This window comes from Pseudopodoces humilis, chromosome 19 (genome assembly GCF_049639895.1).
Source record: "Pseudopodoces humilis isolate 2021_Gansu_Grassland_sample_001 chromosome 19, ASM4963989v1, whole genome shotgun sequence".
In the NCBI taxonomy this organism is placed as follows: Eukaryota; Metazoa; Chordata; class Aves; order Passeriformes; family Paridae; genus Pseudopodoces; species Pseudopodoces humilis.
This window is the reverse complement of record NC_142218.1, coordinates 13,159,251-13,174,804: the sequence shown is the minus strand read 5'-3', so window position 1 is coordinate 13,174,804 and position 15,554 is coordinate 13,159,251. Positions and strand designations below refer to the sequence as shown.

General features: G+C 43.9%; 1 protein-coding gene across 2 annotated transcripts in view; it reads left to right on the top strand.

Annotated features, from left to right (window-relative positions):
- TSHZ2 (teashirt zinc finger homeobox 2) overlaps nucleotides 1-12,526 on the top strand; it is a 201,973-nt gene extending 189,447 nt beyond the window's left edge. For both annotated transcript variants that reach the window (XM_088064761.1, XM_088064760.1), the window contains exon 3: nucleotides 12,007-12,526. In XM_088064761.1, the coding sequence (XP_087920887.1) occupies nucleotides 12,007-12,008 (2 nt within the window). In that variant the 3' untranslated portion in view covers nucleotides 12,009-12,526. The remainder of the gene's footprint in view (nucleotides 1-12,006) is intronic.
- The last annotated feature ends 3,028 nt before the right edge of the window (nucleotides 12,527-15,554 follow it).

Sequence of the window (15,554 nt, the reverse complement as noted above, 5' to 3'; positions counted from 1 at the left end):
GCACTGCGCTCTGGCTCACACAACCTCCCCATGGCTGATGGTGTCACCGCGCTGCTCCTCCCGCTCACTCTGCACAGACACACTTCAGCTCCTGCATTCAGCTCCCATAAAAACCATCAGCACACAAAAGGGATCCAGAGGAGAGGTTTGGACAGAGCCATTCAGTGCAGAGACTGTTGAGTAAATGCTCCAGACAGCCCTACAGCGTTGGAGGCGCTGCTTCAGTGAGGAACAATGAGCACTCACGGGTGGAATACAATGCGCATCGCCTGGGATGCTCAGTTTGCCATTCCCATCCTGCTGCTCCTGAGCAGAGCCGAAGGAGCAGTGCTGGCAGCACTGGCCCCATTTCCAGGGGCATTTCTGCCTCACTGCTGTGCCCTGAGAAGGAGGAACTCTGCTTAAACCAGGGAATTAACTCTGGTGTAAAACAGGAGTGAGCACGGCAGGCTCTTCCCCCAAATGTGAGCTCAAACTCACATTTCTGCCTCCCAAATACAGCAAATATTTCCTAATTCTCCACACGGGATGCTGGCTCACCTGAGGCTCAGGTCTGCAGCCCTGGTTCTCCTTGCTGCCTGGATTCAAAGAGCAGGAGCAGTCGTGTGCCCCTCGCCCTCCCTTTATTTCTCCCACGGAATTGTTTCGGCGCTAGCTTGGTGTGTCAGCTTGTAAGTCTATAAAACAGTTTTCTACCAGCTGGAAATCCAACATGCTACATGAATACATAACAGTGCCTAACCAAGAAGGTTTGTAATTCAGTAATTAGCTGTAATTAATGAACACAAAGTGAAGACTCATTTACAGTTTAAATTATCACATTAGCTCCTGTCACCCTCTATGTACACAAAACAGCAGGAATTCAATTATTTTTATTCTTCAAAGCTAATTTAAAATTTAAGGAATGCCATTACATGAAATAATAGGTAGGAAATGTAATAGAAATCGCTGAGAACAGTTGGCCATCCTTAGAATGGGAGGAAAAAAATGCTATCAGTGATGATTTGGAAATGTTATTTCGTCTGTGAGCAGATGAAGGATTGAAATCTACACTCTTTTCAGTGTATTTAAAAAGAAAACGAGTTTGGTGGTTGCTAAGTCTTTGTGCAGGAAGAGCATAATTGTGCATTGTGCATAATTGTAGAAGCAGTTGATACTGATAATGCTGTTGATAGCAACACGATGACAGCATGGAAATGCTCACACCATTATCTTTAATGGGGCTGAGCCGACTGCAGCAGCACCGAGCCCCTGGAATCCTCACCAATCTTACTTGGGAAACTTCAGCCTAGCAGGCCTTAAGTAATTGTCACTTTGCAATCTGCCTCCAGTCCGTGTGTGTACGTAGGGCTGTGTAAAACACTTTCATTGTGCTTTTAAACCCACCGTGATGCTGCTCTCTGCAGCTGCCACTGATTATTTTTTCCCTCAAACAGTTGAAGAGCAAGAGAATTCCAAACCCATCTGATGCCACATATCTGCATTCCAGCCCTTCTTCTTTTTTTTTATATGTTGTTTTTTTTTTTTTGTTCTTTATTTCTTCTTCAGTTCCTTTTTCATTTTAAATAGGCCACTGGAAGCTCCGGCGTCTAATTTTTCATAGGTGATCGACTGCTGAGTTGTGGGTTTATGTAGACAGAGGGAAGGTAGCGATAAGCCAAGAGAGAGGATTCTATTAGGGAAATGCAGCAGTAACTAATGAATCCTGCCAGTAATTGGGAAGGTGTAAGCCTCTGTAATATCCTAATGATAGTCATCCGTTGTGTGCATCCCCCGGCAGCGGCAGCGATCCCTCATCGGCTCCGTGATCTCAGACACTTAGCCATGCAAATCTTCCTGACAGGACTCTATGTCTTTGTCTCCCTAATTGGACAGTATAGAGTTGTTTATGGATATTGCAGACATTTAGACCTCAGTTGGAGGTTGTTCAAAAATCGTTAGCAAAGTTGCCTTAACAGCATTGTCAAATATTTATTCCCCTGTTTCAATATCTGTTTTTAACCCAGGCATGGTTGGAGAGAGGATTAACATTTTGAAGATAGAGTGTCTCCTTCCAGCCTCTGGTTGAGGTTTTTATTAAGCCATTTTCTTGCAGAAAAAGAGAACAACAACAAAAAAAAATCTACCAAAAGTCCTCATTTCTTAAGGATAAAATGTGAAATTGTAGGGCAAATGTGCTGATTTTTAATACCATTTCCATGGGGAAATACTAGGAATGCTGACAAAGGCAATTCCAATTATAAAAATTACAGGAAGCTTATGGGGCAAAAATTCCAGTTTAGTGCAAGCCAAAATAAATGGAGAATATTCCCATTCACTACACCACTTCAAGTGAGTGCAGACTCAGGGACTGGCTCAGATATATTAGAAAAACCATATTTTTTTCCCTTGGTCAAGAGTTGAGGGGTTTAATTCTTGTCTCTAATCATCTCTTGGTAGTGGGTGAAAAGTAAGATATAATAGATACATCCAATGCTGTGCTTTACCAGAAGGAATTTTTTTTTCTTTTAAAAATTTGACACTAGGGGGATTTCACATTTTGTGCATAAAACATTTCTTATAGAGAGTTTGGGGTTTTCTGAGCACAAGGCAAAGTCTTACAGGCACTTCCATGGACCACGAACACGAGGAGGAAAACTGAGTTTAGGAGAGCAGGCTGGGGATCAGAATAGCCACAAATATTGGAATTTGTGAGGAAGATCAGCTGGATCAGGCAGCAAAATTTACAATCCATGGGTCATGTGCCATTTTACTCAAGTTGTCCCACAAATCAAGAGGATTATTTGCCTCAATAAAAGCAATCAGATCCCTCTTTTTTGTAATTACTAAATTAATCCTTTGAAGAGTTAACTCCATATAGACTTCCATTGCCATCTTGTCTCCCAAGGCTGCTTATCGTAAACTGCATCTATTTTATAAATATTAGATAGAAATAGATATAAACCCAGAAAAAATATATGCAAAAATTGCCTAAAATAATCATTTGGCTCTTTTTTTTTTTTTTTTTTTTTAGCCAACTCTTTACACAAATAGAGGGTGTGAAAGCTTCTGTTCATGGGAATATTTCTAGGAACAATTTCTGAAAGTATTAATTTGCGCCTGTCTGGCAACTATCTTGAAAGCTGTTTGTAGTTTTGGAAATTATTCAGCCAGGGAGCAGTAGAAATGACACATTATATCGTTGATTAATGTAGTAAAAAGCAAATTACTGAACAGGGAATAATCAAAGCCATAGTTGTAGCAAATAGTTCCCTTATCTGATTTCTCCTGGGTTAATCCAAAGTTCTAGGTACTTCCCACAATCAGATCCAAAAGATAAAGATAGAAATTAAAGGAGAACTATTTGTAAAACAAGGGAAGAAATAGAATTATTTTTACTTTTATTTTTGTGAAAAAAAATTTGCATATTTGTCATAGTTCTTTCGGTAAGCTCCCATTTTTTCAGTTTTTAGGTCTTTTTATATGAAACTCCCCGTTCCCCTACAGCACTGCTGACACCATCTGTAAACCCATCAGCTTTTCACCTCTCTCCCTAAACTGCTGAGGAAAAAGTTCCATCCCTTTAAGGTCAGAGAAGGCAGAAGTGCCTGGGTATAGAGCTGAATTCATGCAATGGTGGAATCAGGCTGGAAAAGCCCACTCAGAACTTTGAGTCCAACCATTCCCTGTCCCACCATGTCCCCAGTGCCACATGCACATGGCTGTTCAATCCCTGCTGGGATGGGGATTCCACCCCTGCCAGGGCTGGCCAACCCTGTGGGGAAGAAATTTTTCCCAATATCCAACCTAAAGCTGCCCTGGTACAGCTTGAGGCCATTTCCCCTTGTCCTGTCACTTGTTCCCCAATTCCTGACCCGCCAAGCTCAGGATTTGCCATCCCAGAGCTCACAGGGGGGACAGGGGCTGGAGCAAGGCTGTCCCAGCTCTCAAATATGCCTTTTTCCTGAAATGAATCCCTGTTTCCCACAGATCTGATGGACCCCTGGCTGCAGGGAACATCCTAGTCTCATCCCAGTTAGAGCCACTCAGCCTCTGAGGTCACCAGGTTTCCACTGCCGCTGCTCCAAGGTGGGCCAGCAGCATCAGGATCAGCCTCTCTTCTCCCTGTGATGCCATCCTGAAGCAAACAGGCTCTGGATGTGCTTGCTAGAACCTTCTCCTCCAGAAAACAAATGTATTGGCATTTAGGGGTTTTTTATAGACACACACTCACCTATATATATTTAAAATGCCAGCATTACAAACTTACGTTGGTGCAGCAGCCCGTGACACGGAATACAAGCTGCTGTGCAAAACAATTGCCAAATGTTTACATAAACACATAAATAAGACAAATAAATTCATTTTCATTATTCATATTTTCTGCTCTTTCTTCTCCTTTTTATTTATGCCTTAGACAATGGCTCCTGTAAATATTCTGATTAAAAAAACACCTGCAGTGGACAGAAAGATGATCAAAAAGCCCTGATAGAGAGCAATTCATGTTTCTTCTTTACAATCACTAACGAATCTTAACTTGAACCATGTTATGTTCCCATGTGAGTGATAAGCAATGATTTATTATGAAGTGTCAGGAAATCAGAATGCCATACAGTGAGACATGAGCTAGTGGAAAATGTGTTCCCTGTTTCCCAGCCTCATTACTCAAAGATGCAGTGTCCCTTTCTCCAAGTCTAATTTACCTGGCTTTCCAAGGCGCTCTGAGAGCAAAGGAAACGGCTCCAGGAGGGGAATACCTGATCCAGGCCGTGCCTTCACCTTCCAGCACCGCTAAACACCGCGGAGTGACCGGGGAGAAGGGCCTGGAAACGCAGAGCTCTCACTGTATCAAACATTTCCAACCCTAATGATGCTCCCCCCAAAAGCAATCGCTCAGGATTACAGCATCCTTTGCCTCATCAGCGCTGTCAGCGCCTGAAGAGGAAATAAAACAGGCGGCGCTGAGGAGACAAACGGATAAGTTTTCTTTATGTGTTGGAGTTTCTTCTACTCTCTAATGATTCCCTTCTCCCCATGATCCTAATTCAAGTAACTGGCATGTGATATATTTTGTAGACAAATCAGCAGCAGAAGAGCATGTGCAGCTCTGGCACCACGGAGCCCGTGATTTACTCGCAGCTCGCGCCCGCTCGGGTTTTAAGGTGGGAATTTGTGTTTTAAGAGCTTCCTCACAAAGAAAGGAGAAAGCATCAGATCCCACACTAATTCACATGAGCAGCCTCCACTCCTACCCACTAATACTCTCTGCAGAAAGGAACCCAAACAGGCAGAGTCTTAAAAATTAAACATTTTTCTGGATGTCTCTTTAAAGGCCCCAATCCCAAAAGCATTTGGGCTCAGTCAGATGTGGATGGAAAAAGGTGCATTTCCCTAGGGAAAAGCAGGGGTTGAATGTGGTTCTGTTCTGCAGCAGCAGACATGGAAGTGGCAGCATTCCCAAGGAGGTTTGGCTTGGATGGTCTGGGCACATCAGAGGCACTCACACCTGAAATGATGAGCAATATTTTGGAAAGGCAAAGTCTTTTTTTTTAAAAAAAAATATTTTAAAATAATATTTAAATAATATTTTTTAAATATTTAAAATATTTTTTAAAATAATCTTATTTTCCAAAAGCATGGATTTAATCACAGCAGATTGGTTAAAAGCTACCAATGGTAGCATTTCCTATTACAAAACATTATCCCCTTCTGCTGTGATAAAATGGGAGAGAAAACCAACAAGTTAAACTGAGAAGAATAAACTTAAGGACAAGAAATTTGTGTCCTGCAAATTCCTTCACATGAAAAAAAGAATCTCATATCTAGGCATGTTACAACTAGTTCAGTCTGTCTTAAGGCAATGGTAGCTGTTGTTTTCCCTCGCAGAAAACGTGGAAATCATCAGAAAAAAAATTAACCAGAACTCATCCTTGTCTGAAAGGCTGAGAGACTCACGAATTTCAAAAACCTTTTTTTTTTTATTTTTCTTCTCTATAGAAATGCTTTATAGAGAATCTTTGTGAAGTACAAACCAGAGAGTGGTTGTCTCCCAGCACTGACAATGTCTGCTGTTCCAGACGAGACGGTGTGTGATGTACCATCCTGAAATATTGTCAGCAAGCCTGCAAATATGAAGGCACCTTCATAGCGAGGCAGGGATGAAAGGGAAGAGCTTTGGGTTTGCTTTTTTGTTTTGCTTTGTTTCTTAGTCCTAATAAAATCTACCAGCATGCTCTTAACTTTTCCCCTCCCGTTTTGTTCCGAGGAGAAAGGGAACATCATTCTCCTGTGAAAGCGTTCAGGAGAGAGGGAGGAGGTACAAATTCCCTCCTGGAGGGGTTTGCTGTAGCCAGGACGAGGTTTGTGTGATATTTAAGTAACTCAGAGTGCAGAGACAGATCAGCATCTCCCCACTGTCAAGTGGCCTTTGCTGCCTCACAGTGAATTGTGATATTTTAGTGGCACAGCTCAGAGGTGGGGTTGAGATAAAACCCACCCACAGCAGCCTCTGGTTTGGTCATTTAGAAATTCTCTTCAGGGTTTAAAAAAACGTGGGTTTTAATCTCAGGGGGAATTACACCCCAAGGAAAACAGGGAGGCAATTGTGGATTATGCAACAGTTGAGTGAACACTTTGCAGATAATTCAGCCTTTTTAAGCCCCCCACATGAAATGAGGGATCTTCCTTTGAGTGACCCACGAGTTCCTCCTGACCTCCATCCCTGTGCACCTGGGTCTGGAACACACAGCCCTTCTCCAGATGGCTGGTCCATAATTGCTTTGTCTCATCTGCTGTAAATTCATGTTTTGCAAGGTGTGTTCCAAAAGCTGTTTCTCTGCTGGGATCCTTACAGGTGGCACTTTAAAATGTAGTGAGCACCCAATCCTCCAGAACCTGCTTGTCACAGAAAATGGCACAGTTTGCATGTGACCTGTAATGACAGTTGCTAGTTGAAAAGAAACCAGAAATTCAGCTTTATCTTCCACACTTTGGTTGCAGCTGCCATCAACTAAATCTCTCTCCAAGGGCAGATGGTGCCCTGTACAATGAACAATTTAATCTTTAGGAAACTTTGCCAAAAAATCCACTTTTCTTCCCCCCTCCAAGAATAGGCTGTCAATAACATGTGCTCCCAAATACATTGTGATTTGATGGCTATACTTTATTTATAGGAAGAAATAGAAGTTAAATGTTTTGTGTTTTTTTTCTCTTTCCAAGTCTGTGATTGTTCCAGCCACCCCTGTAACAGGCTTTGTCTGCAGAAGCAAGTGGGGGGGACCAGGTGAATGTCACACCTTTGTGCTCTGTGTCACCTCGAGCCTCAGACTGGGCTCAGGGGGGAAATCCTGGCCTCTCTCAACACCAGTGGCACAAATCCCCCTCTTTCCAGCAGCCCAGGATTCCATCGGGTCTCTCTGGGACCACGGGGAGCTCCAGCCCCAGATTTTTGTCTGACTCATCCACAGCTTCCCTGGCACCTCCTCACCCTCAGGGGAAGAATATTTTCCCAATATCCCACCTAAACCTCCTCTGTGTCAGTTTGAAACCATTCCCCCTTATTCTGTCACTCCAGGCCTTTGGAAATTGTCTCTTCCCATCTTTCTTTTTGGCTCCCTTCAGGACTGAGCTCCTTGTCCCTCCTGCACCATTGCTGCCTCAGCTCCCTGCAAAGCTCTGGACTGCCCATACAATTGGGGAAAAAAGTATCATCCCAGGCAAGGTCTCTAAATTCTTCCACCTGGGTGTAACAACAATTAATTCTGTGTTCAGGCAGACACAGCCCAGAAATAGCTGAGTTGGAGCTCACATCTCCTTCCTCTTGCCCCACACTCTCACAAGCTGAGGTCAGAAGTGGTTTCCACACCTCTCTCTCCGTGGGGCTGATGGCTGGGGGTGAATACACAAGGATTGGTGGCTTCCGCAGGGGCATGAGTGGCTCAGGGACCTGCTGGTGACACTGGGGGCTGTGGGAGCCTTCACTGTGCAGGACATGAGGGATTGTCCCTGCTGGAGCCTCTGCCCACCTTTGGGTGGGTGCTGTGCCCTCAGCAAGGTGAGAATTTGGTTTTCCTGAGGGTTATTCCTACCTCTCCCAAAATGTTTTCCCATCCTATTAGAGCGTGTTTGCTGAAACAAATATGTTCTGTTTATTTATTTAATGTGCTGTTAAATGACCTTCTGGAAAGCTATTCCTGCCACGAGGCTTTAGAATGGATGGGCAGGCAGAACTCCAGGGAGCATGCTCCTCCCAATCAGGATGAATCATTCCAGTAGTTACTGTTTAGATTGATATAATTTTAGTTATAATTATGGGTAACGAGAAGGCGTTTAGAGCCTGTAACATTGTAATTCATGGTGAGAAGAGTCCTAAATGAAATAAAATATATCCAGATTTGCTGTTTCTCCTTTTCTAGGTACTGTGCACGTGGCATGGTTCTTTAAGGAACAGATTTTGTGCTGCTGCAAAAATCTAGCAAAAGTAGGTCAAAAATGACATCTAGAGATAATGTGTTTGGTAACCACAAAGGGCCTGTCTGTGTCTTTCTATGTGGCCTTTAAAGAGTCCTGCAATTTATTGTGATAGGTACAGCTGCAGCCTGGAAAAGTTTTGATCCATAGGCTCCCATGGACTGCGGTGGGTGGATCACAGAGGAATATTGTCAGTTTTGTTATCCCATTGCATAAATAGGAGCTGCTAAAATGATATTAGCAAAGATATGGAAATACAAAGCAGACAGAAATACACGAAGCTGCTGACATCTGCCTGGCTCTGGACTTCCATCCCACCTCAGACTCCCACTGAAGAGGTGGCAGAACCCAAAAATCAAATGGCGACAGCAGTCCCCAAGAAAAGGACTTCAGATACTGGAAGGACCTCACAGCACCTTCCAGGATCTGAAGGATCTACAAGGAAGCTGGAAGTTCTTCAGCAGGAACTGGAGTGACAGGACAAGGGAAGATGAAAGGGGGACATTTAGGTGAGATATCAGGAAGAAATCCCTCCCTGTGAGGGTGGGCAGGCCCTGGCACAGGTGCCCAGAGCAGCTGGGGCTGAGCCCGGGTCCCTGGAAGTGTCCAAGGCCAGGACTGGGGTCTTGGAGCAGCCTGGGACAGTGGATGGTGTGGAACAAGATGAGCTCTAAGGTCCCTTCAACCCAAACCATTCTGGGATTCCATGACTGGAGAGCCATCCCATGAGCAGGGAGCCCCCAGGAGGCCGCGCCACTCCATCGGTGTGGCTTTTGGCCATGAGGAAAAGGGGACACTGGAGCAAGCAGAGCCCTCTGGGGTGTGGGAGGGGAGCTGGCCACTGCTGGGTGAGCTGGGAGCCCAGCCCAGCTGGCCCCAGGAGCTCCATGAGCCCGGCTCAGCCTGGCAGCGCCGGTGTCACCGCCGGGGGCTGGCGTGCCACGAGCTGCTGACACACACTTGACAGTTGTCTGGGGCTGCAGACGTGTGTGAGAGCTCCCATTTCAGAGGTTTCACAGCTGTGTTTTTCTGGCAGTGCTCGGATGAGGAGAGGGAAGCTGTGCCATGGACAAGGAGAGGGAAGGATGCTGAGTCCTGACACATCCACATTAAAATAGATACGACTTTTTACATCTGTTGATGGCTCGATAATTAGTGTTAAATAAAAGCAAAGCTTCAGTATCTGCAACTGATATTTCACATATGCTGTACAAGACATCAGTATAATGAACACCCTCAGCCACGTTTTCAGAATATGATTTAAGTGATGGAGTTTTCTTTATGGCACAGGGTGAGCTACATTTCAGCAAATGCCCAGGAAGCACCAGACTCTGCCCATCAGGTACTGTTGGAATGTGCAGGCTGCTCTGCCCTGACTGCAGGTGACAAGCTCTCCACAAACTCCCTGAATCTCTTACAGACTTGATAATGAAATACATAAACTATGACCCTTATTGATCAGGGCTCACACTAATTAATTTCCCAAAGTCCTGTCCCAGCCTGTAGTAACAAAAAAAAACCCAACAAACCCACAAGGATGGAGATTTCAGTTGGCCAAAAGACCTTGGGGGTGAAGTACTTATCCCATGGAAATCAATGCCAAGTCCCAATTGATTTGACTTGTGCACAGATGTTACCATTAGTCAAGTACATGGACACTGAGCCTCCAAAGTTTATTTGTTGCCAGAAGAGTTTCTCGTGGACCTTCCCTCTGACCAATGTTCCTCTGAAGCATCTGCCCAGGGCTAACAGCGTCCTCAGTGTTGTTCTGTGACAGGGAAGTGACCAGGAATATTGCTTTGCTGATTAAAAAGTGTCAGGGCCTTCCTCACAATGGCACAAAAAGAAAAGGAGGCAGGAGTTTGCCTTTTCATTTTACCAATCCAAGTTTTTATAAATATTTCCCACTGACAGAGAACCAGTGCTCTGCAGAAGCTTCAAGACTCCTTCCCAGATTTAGCACTTTCAGTGACAGTAATTTGGCCTAATTATCCTAAGGATGTTCTGGAGGCAGGGTTGACCTAGTGAAGAGTCACACTCCTGCCCTCAGCTGGGTCACACTGTCCCTTGTCACAGCCCGTGGTGCCTCTGTCTCACCTCCATGAGGGAGGCAGGTGTTGCAGGGCCTGGTGTGATCCAAGGCAGGACTCAGGTGGGATGTCACAGGGCAGGATAAGCCCCAATGCCTCTTCCATCCCCACAGTCTCTCTTGGATCATTTGCAGAGGTGATTCCACAGTGAGAATTTGGCTGCAGAGTTGCTGCGTGTCAGCTCCAGGTGCTGCAGCAATTCTTCTGGGTTTCTTTAAGATCTGAGCAGGGTATAAATGGCACAGCTCTGCCCTTTTGCAGTGAAAAATAATAGCTTTGCAAAGTGAGAATTGTTCTGGAGCGTTACCTCTGAAACCTAAAGGCAACATCTTAAAGTGTCAACATGGATTGCTTTTAATATCTTTTAAGTGGGAATAATGATCCAAGGTATTCACCACAGTTTCAAACTGACTTCCATGCATCCTCAATTGCCAAAAGTCTCTACGTTCAGCTGCCAAAACCTCCTCTTCCCTTCCAACAGTTTCTCCACAGCAGGTCTGGGTTGCCAATGCAAAACTCAGCATCACTGTGAAAACTGAAAAGGTGAAGATATTGTAAACCAAACCAAATTATAAACTAGCTAGCATGAAGTCAATGGACTTTTTTGTTTTCATATGGAATTTTTTGAAAAGCTGAGTTTATTTTACTTTAAATAAAGCTGCTACTGAATTTCCAGTTGATTTAGCCAGAACACAGAGAACACACTGCAGGATTTGAGTTGTGTTTGCTGAAATATCCATGGCCTTGAACAGATAATATATTTTTCAGTAACATATTTCTCTTTGCCCACTGCAGCTCTTTTCTTCCTCTGTGCTCTCTCCAGATTGACTTTCACTCTGCTTATTGCCTGCCTCATTTCTCACCCTATTTTTCCAGTTGGTTTTTTCTACTGCTTTCCTCAGTATCTTTCTCCCAGGTTATAAGCAAAGCAGAACTCAGCTTTGGGCTGAACTTTTAAACCCACATCTTGAAATTAAATAAAACAAGCCCCTTCTGTTCCTGTGTAGCTGTAGCTTCACAACTTGAGTCACTTAGCACTTTTAGCAGCTGCAGGATGGAAAAGGTCCATTGGAAGATGGCTTTTAATGCCGGGGAGGTGCCACAGCAAGTAGGAATAACACAGGAATAGCAGGGTAATTAGACACGGTGTGGGTACTGAGACATCCAGCTCTCCACGAGGGTTTTAGAGCAAGGAACTCCAAATTTAAGGAGCATGGGGGAGAAGCAGAGTAAGAGGCTCAGTGGCCAGGCAGAGCCTCAGCACCAGCTGGAGTTCACCCACGGATTCCTGCATGCTTGTGGAACCAGGATTCCATCCACACCTGTGTGTCCTTGCCTGCTGTGGGCACACAAAATGAAGCAGAGCCCCCCTGCAGACGTTTCTGTGGCTGAAGGTGCCTGCTCAGTGGTGTGGCCACGATCACAGCGTGTAACTGTGGCTGTGTTGTTGTTGTTGTTGTGCTTGCAGGACGAATGCCTTAGCCCAGCTCTCCAGCCCAGCTCCGCACCCGGCCCCGCTCGCCACCGCGGCCCTGACATTGAACTCACAGCAACCCGGACCGAGGAGGCTGCCAAAAAACTCCTGCTATTCTTCTTCATCCTCACTTACAATTTGGTAATGAAGTATTGATTTCCACTCCCCTGCTTATGGACGATATTAGATTTTCATTGATAAACTGCACTGGGGCTGTCTGGTCTCCACTGTCCCTTTTTGCTGTCACTAAAACAAAGTGCCACTGAAGTAAGATAATGACTGAGAACATTGATGTACTTATTTCGTCAATTTGTAACATTTGACAGGAAAAAAAAATTCTTCATAGTTTAATGTCCAAGTGTGCTACACAAGATGCAGTCACATTGGAAGCTTTACTTTTCATGGTAATGTCCATTTCCTATTTATAACCCCTTTGGGATAGTTTGTCTAAAGGAAATGTTTCTATTCTGTGCAGCTATTACTGTTGCACCTGGGTTGCCCAATCCAGTCATTGCACTAGGGATCAATACATCACAGTAAGTACAAGAATTATTAAGTTAAAACAGATTCTGAGCCAAAAAACCTCTGAACAATGTTAATCTTCTGTGCAAGTTGTTCAAATAGTTATGCTTAACCATGTTGCTGCCAAAGATTTGTTTGAAATGGATTATTTTCAGTTTGTTTTATTCCTCAGATATATATATATATATTTAAATCTCCATTACGGTTTATGACGAGACATATGGGATGGAGGGATTTTTAAACAAAAGTACTATTGTTAGATTATTGAACATTATATAAATATAGATATATCTATATATAAATATCACTATATAAATATCTATATATAGATATAAAAGAATAAAAGTAGAATTCCTTTCTCAGCTAGGTGAGTGTAAATCTGAAACTCTGTTGTGGTCAACAGAGTGACTTTGGATTTGTGCCACCAAAACTGGGATCAGAATCTGGTGTCCGAGCTCTGTCCGGCCCGGCGAGCACCGCCTTCAGACCCACCCCGACCTGGGAGAAGGGGGCTACAAAAATGGCAATTTCAAATTTGTGCTTGTAACTTTTTTCATTAAAACTTCGAGGCCCCAATTTTAATTTGTGGAATATTCACGTTAATAATGAGATCTAATTAAGACATCCATTAAAAGCCCGTTAAAGTTAATTTAACGTAAAAATTCCAATAGAACTGTATTAGATTTTCTCCATTAAATTAACGTTATGGATTTTTAACGGATGTCTTAATTATACATTATTATTAACGGGAATACTGTATTACACAGATTAAAATCGGGTCCCAAGTCAACTCCCAGAATCTTCCAGGATATGCCAATGTCACTGTTCCTAGTGCACTGCTTGGAAATCCAGGCGCAGCCCTGTTTGCTCTCGCTCAGAGAAAACAACCTCCAGTAGACAAATCCATCTCTGCATTTAACGATGAACTTCCCCTATTCTCCAAGGAAAAATAAGTCTGGATCAAGTTGTAAATCGCTATTCCGTGGCAAATGAAATATTCAAAGTATGCGAGGCACAAGTGGAGAAGAGGCTCTTTCTCAAATCAGAAAGGGCTTTGGAGTGTCTTTTCCTGTTGTTTTGTTTGAGATGTTCAAGAATATAATTGAAGTGCAGCAGTCACAAAATCAGACTAAATATGTTCCCTGCGTTCCCTGTGGCCTGTGCAGAAGGGCCTGTTTTGGCACTGCTGGGGAAATTTCGACATGATCCCTAAACTCAACGTGGAGGAGAAAAAAAAGGCCCTTCTTATTTACCTCCTAGGGAAAGTGTTGCCCTTATGCCACATATAATAGCAAATTGCTTTTTTTATGGCATGCATAACCTAGATGGGAAAAAATATGGCGCTTGAGGGAAGGAGGGAAAAAGTAAATGAAGTTCCAGGAATGTCATTCTGAAGTAATGAGGCATGGACAGAAAATATACCCCTCACATCATCGGATTGAGATGGCAGTCGAAATAGCTTCATTGAAGTGTCAGCACTCATCCATCAATCAATCATCCACAAGGAAAAATAGCGACAGTACAACGGGGCGGCTTTTATGGGATTTACTCATGGGCATAGGGAATAGCAGCTCAAATGTAGTTCTGACATGAAAAGCAAGGTGCTGATATTATTTTTTATGATGGGAGGATCATAAAGTGAATTGAGAACAGTGAGGTCTGTCTTTGCTTAACCTATTCAACTGGAAATGAACGGAGCTCAACTGGAAACGAGCAGAGTCTTCAGATGGGTTAAGATTGAAGCCTGCACCGTGCTGAGCACCGGCCATCGACAACAAAATTCTATTAAAGCAAAATCAATGCATTAGCATCGAGCTCCTCAGAAGCCGTTAAATTGCAGAGCCCAGGCCGGAGTTATGAGGTGAAGTTGCACCGACCCAAGGGCCACGAGCACTGCAGAAAATGGTCTCTGGGAGAAACCGCACGTGTGGCTCCTTTCCCCTGAGCTTTTGGTGCAGGGAGAAAATGTCAGGCTGCTGGCAGCGTGTGACAGGTGAAGCTCCGAGCCCTGGCACTGTCACACTGGGAGTTTGGCTGGTTTTTAACAGGATTCTCCATGCTGGGGTTTGTACCTGTGGCAAGGCCAAGCTGTAGGAATTCCCACATGGGGAGATCTCCAGAGTCCCTTCCCACAAAAAGGAGGTCTGGGGTCCCCACCAGCCCTCAGCACCCAGAGCTGGGGCTATTTGGGGCACCAGCTGCTCGGTTTTGGCAGGAAAGAGGCATTGCTGGTGCCCTGTGAGCTCGGGGTGACCATAGGACACACAGCCCCACCCAGGACCCCAGAGCTGCAGAGGTTTGGGGAATTCTGGAAAGGCCAAACCCCTTGCAGGAGGTCAGGTTTTGCTCAGGAGTCTTCACTGTGTGGGAGCAGCTACTCTGTTTAAAAATCTGGCCACAAACCTTTATCAAACGGTGCTAAAGCTTGATCATTTTGCCTGCATCGCTGTCCTCGGGGAATGTTTTAGGTACACATTTGAATTAAGTGATTTTTATTTTTTTTTTACAATACAATATAAAAAAAGGAAAATGTACGTCTCTCCTCTCTTCTCTGTACAAAACTGGATGAGTTGATAGTTTTTCTGTCATATAAATCAGGTAACACAAAAAATCATTGCATCTTTTCTCTGTCTTCACTACTCAATATCTATCGTTCTGACTTTTATTCTTATTGGAGATCATCAAAACATTAATTAAAAGCCTGGTGATCAAACAGCCAAATATTTATGATTCACATCCTTGCTTATTAACAAGTGGCATATTGATACACCACATATCCAAGCTGTTTATGCTCTTGCACTGAAATAAAGCAGGAAGAATTGTTACCCTCACACACTGCTTTGAAAGATTTATTCAGAAACCGGAGCTCCCTTCCCGCCACCATCCATGTCAAAATAAGCCATATCACCTGAAAAAAAAAAATGTTCTATTTTAAAACAGGGAAATGTAATTAGCATCCCTTTGGGGCCTAATACATGAGAATTTCAGTGAATCAGTCTCAGGTGTTTTTTCCAGGTTTT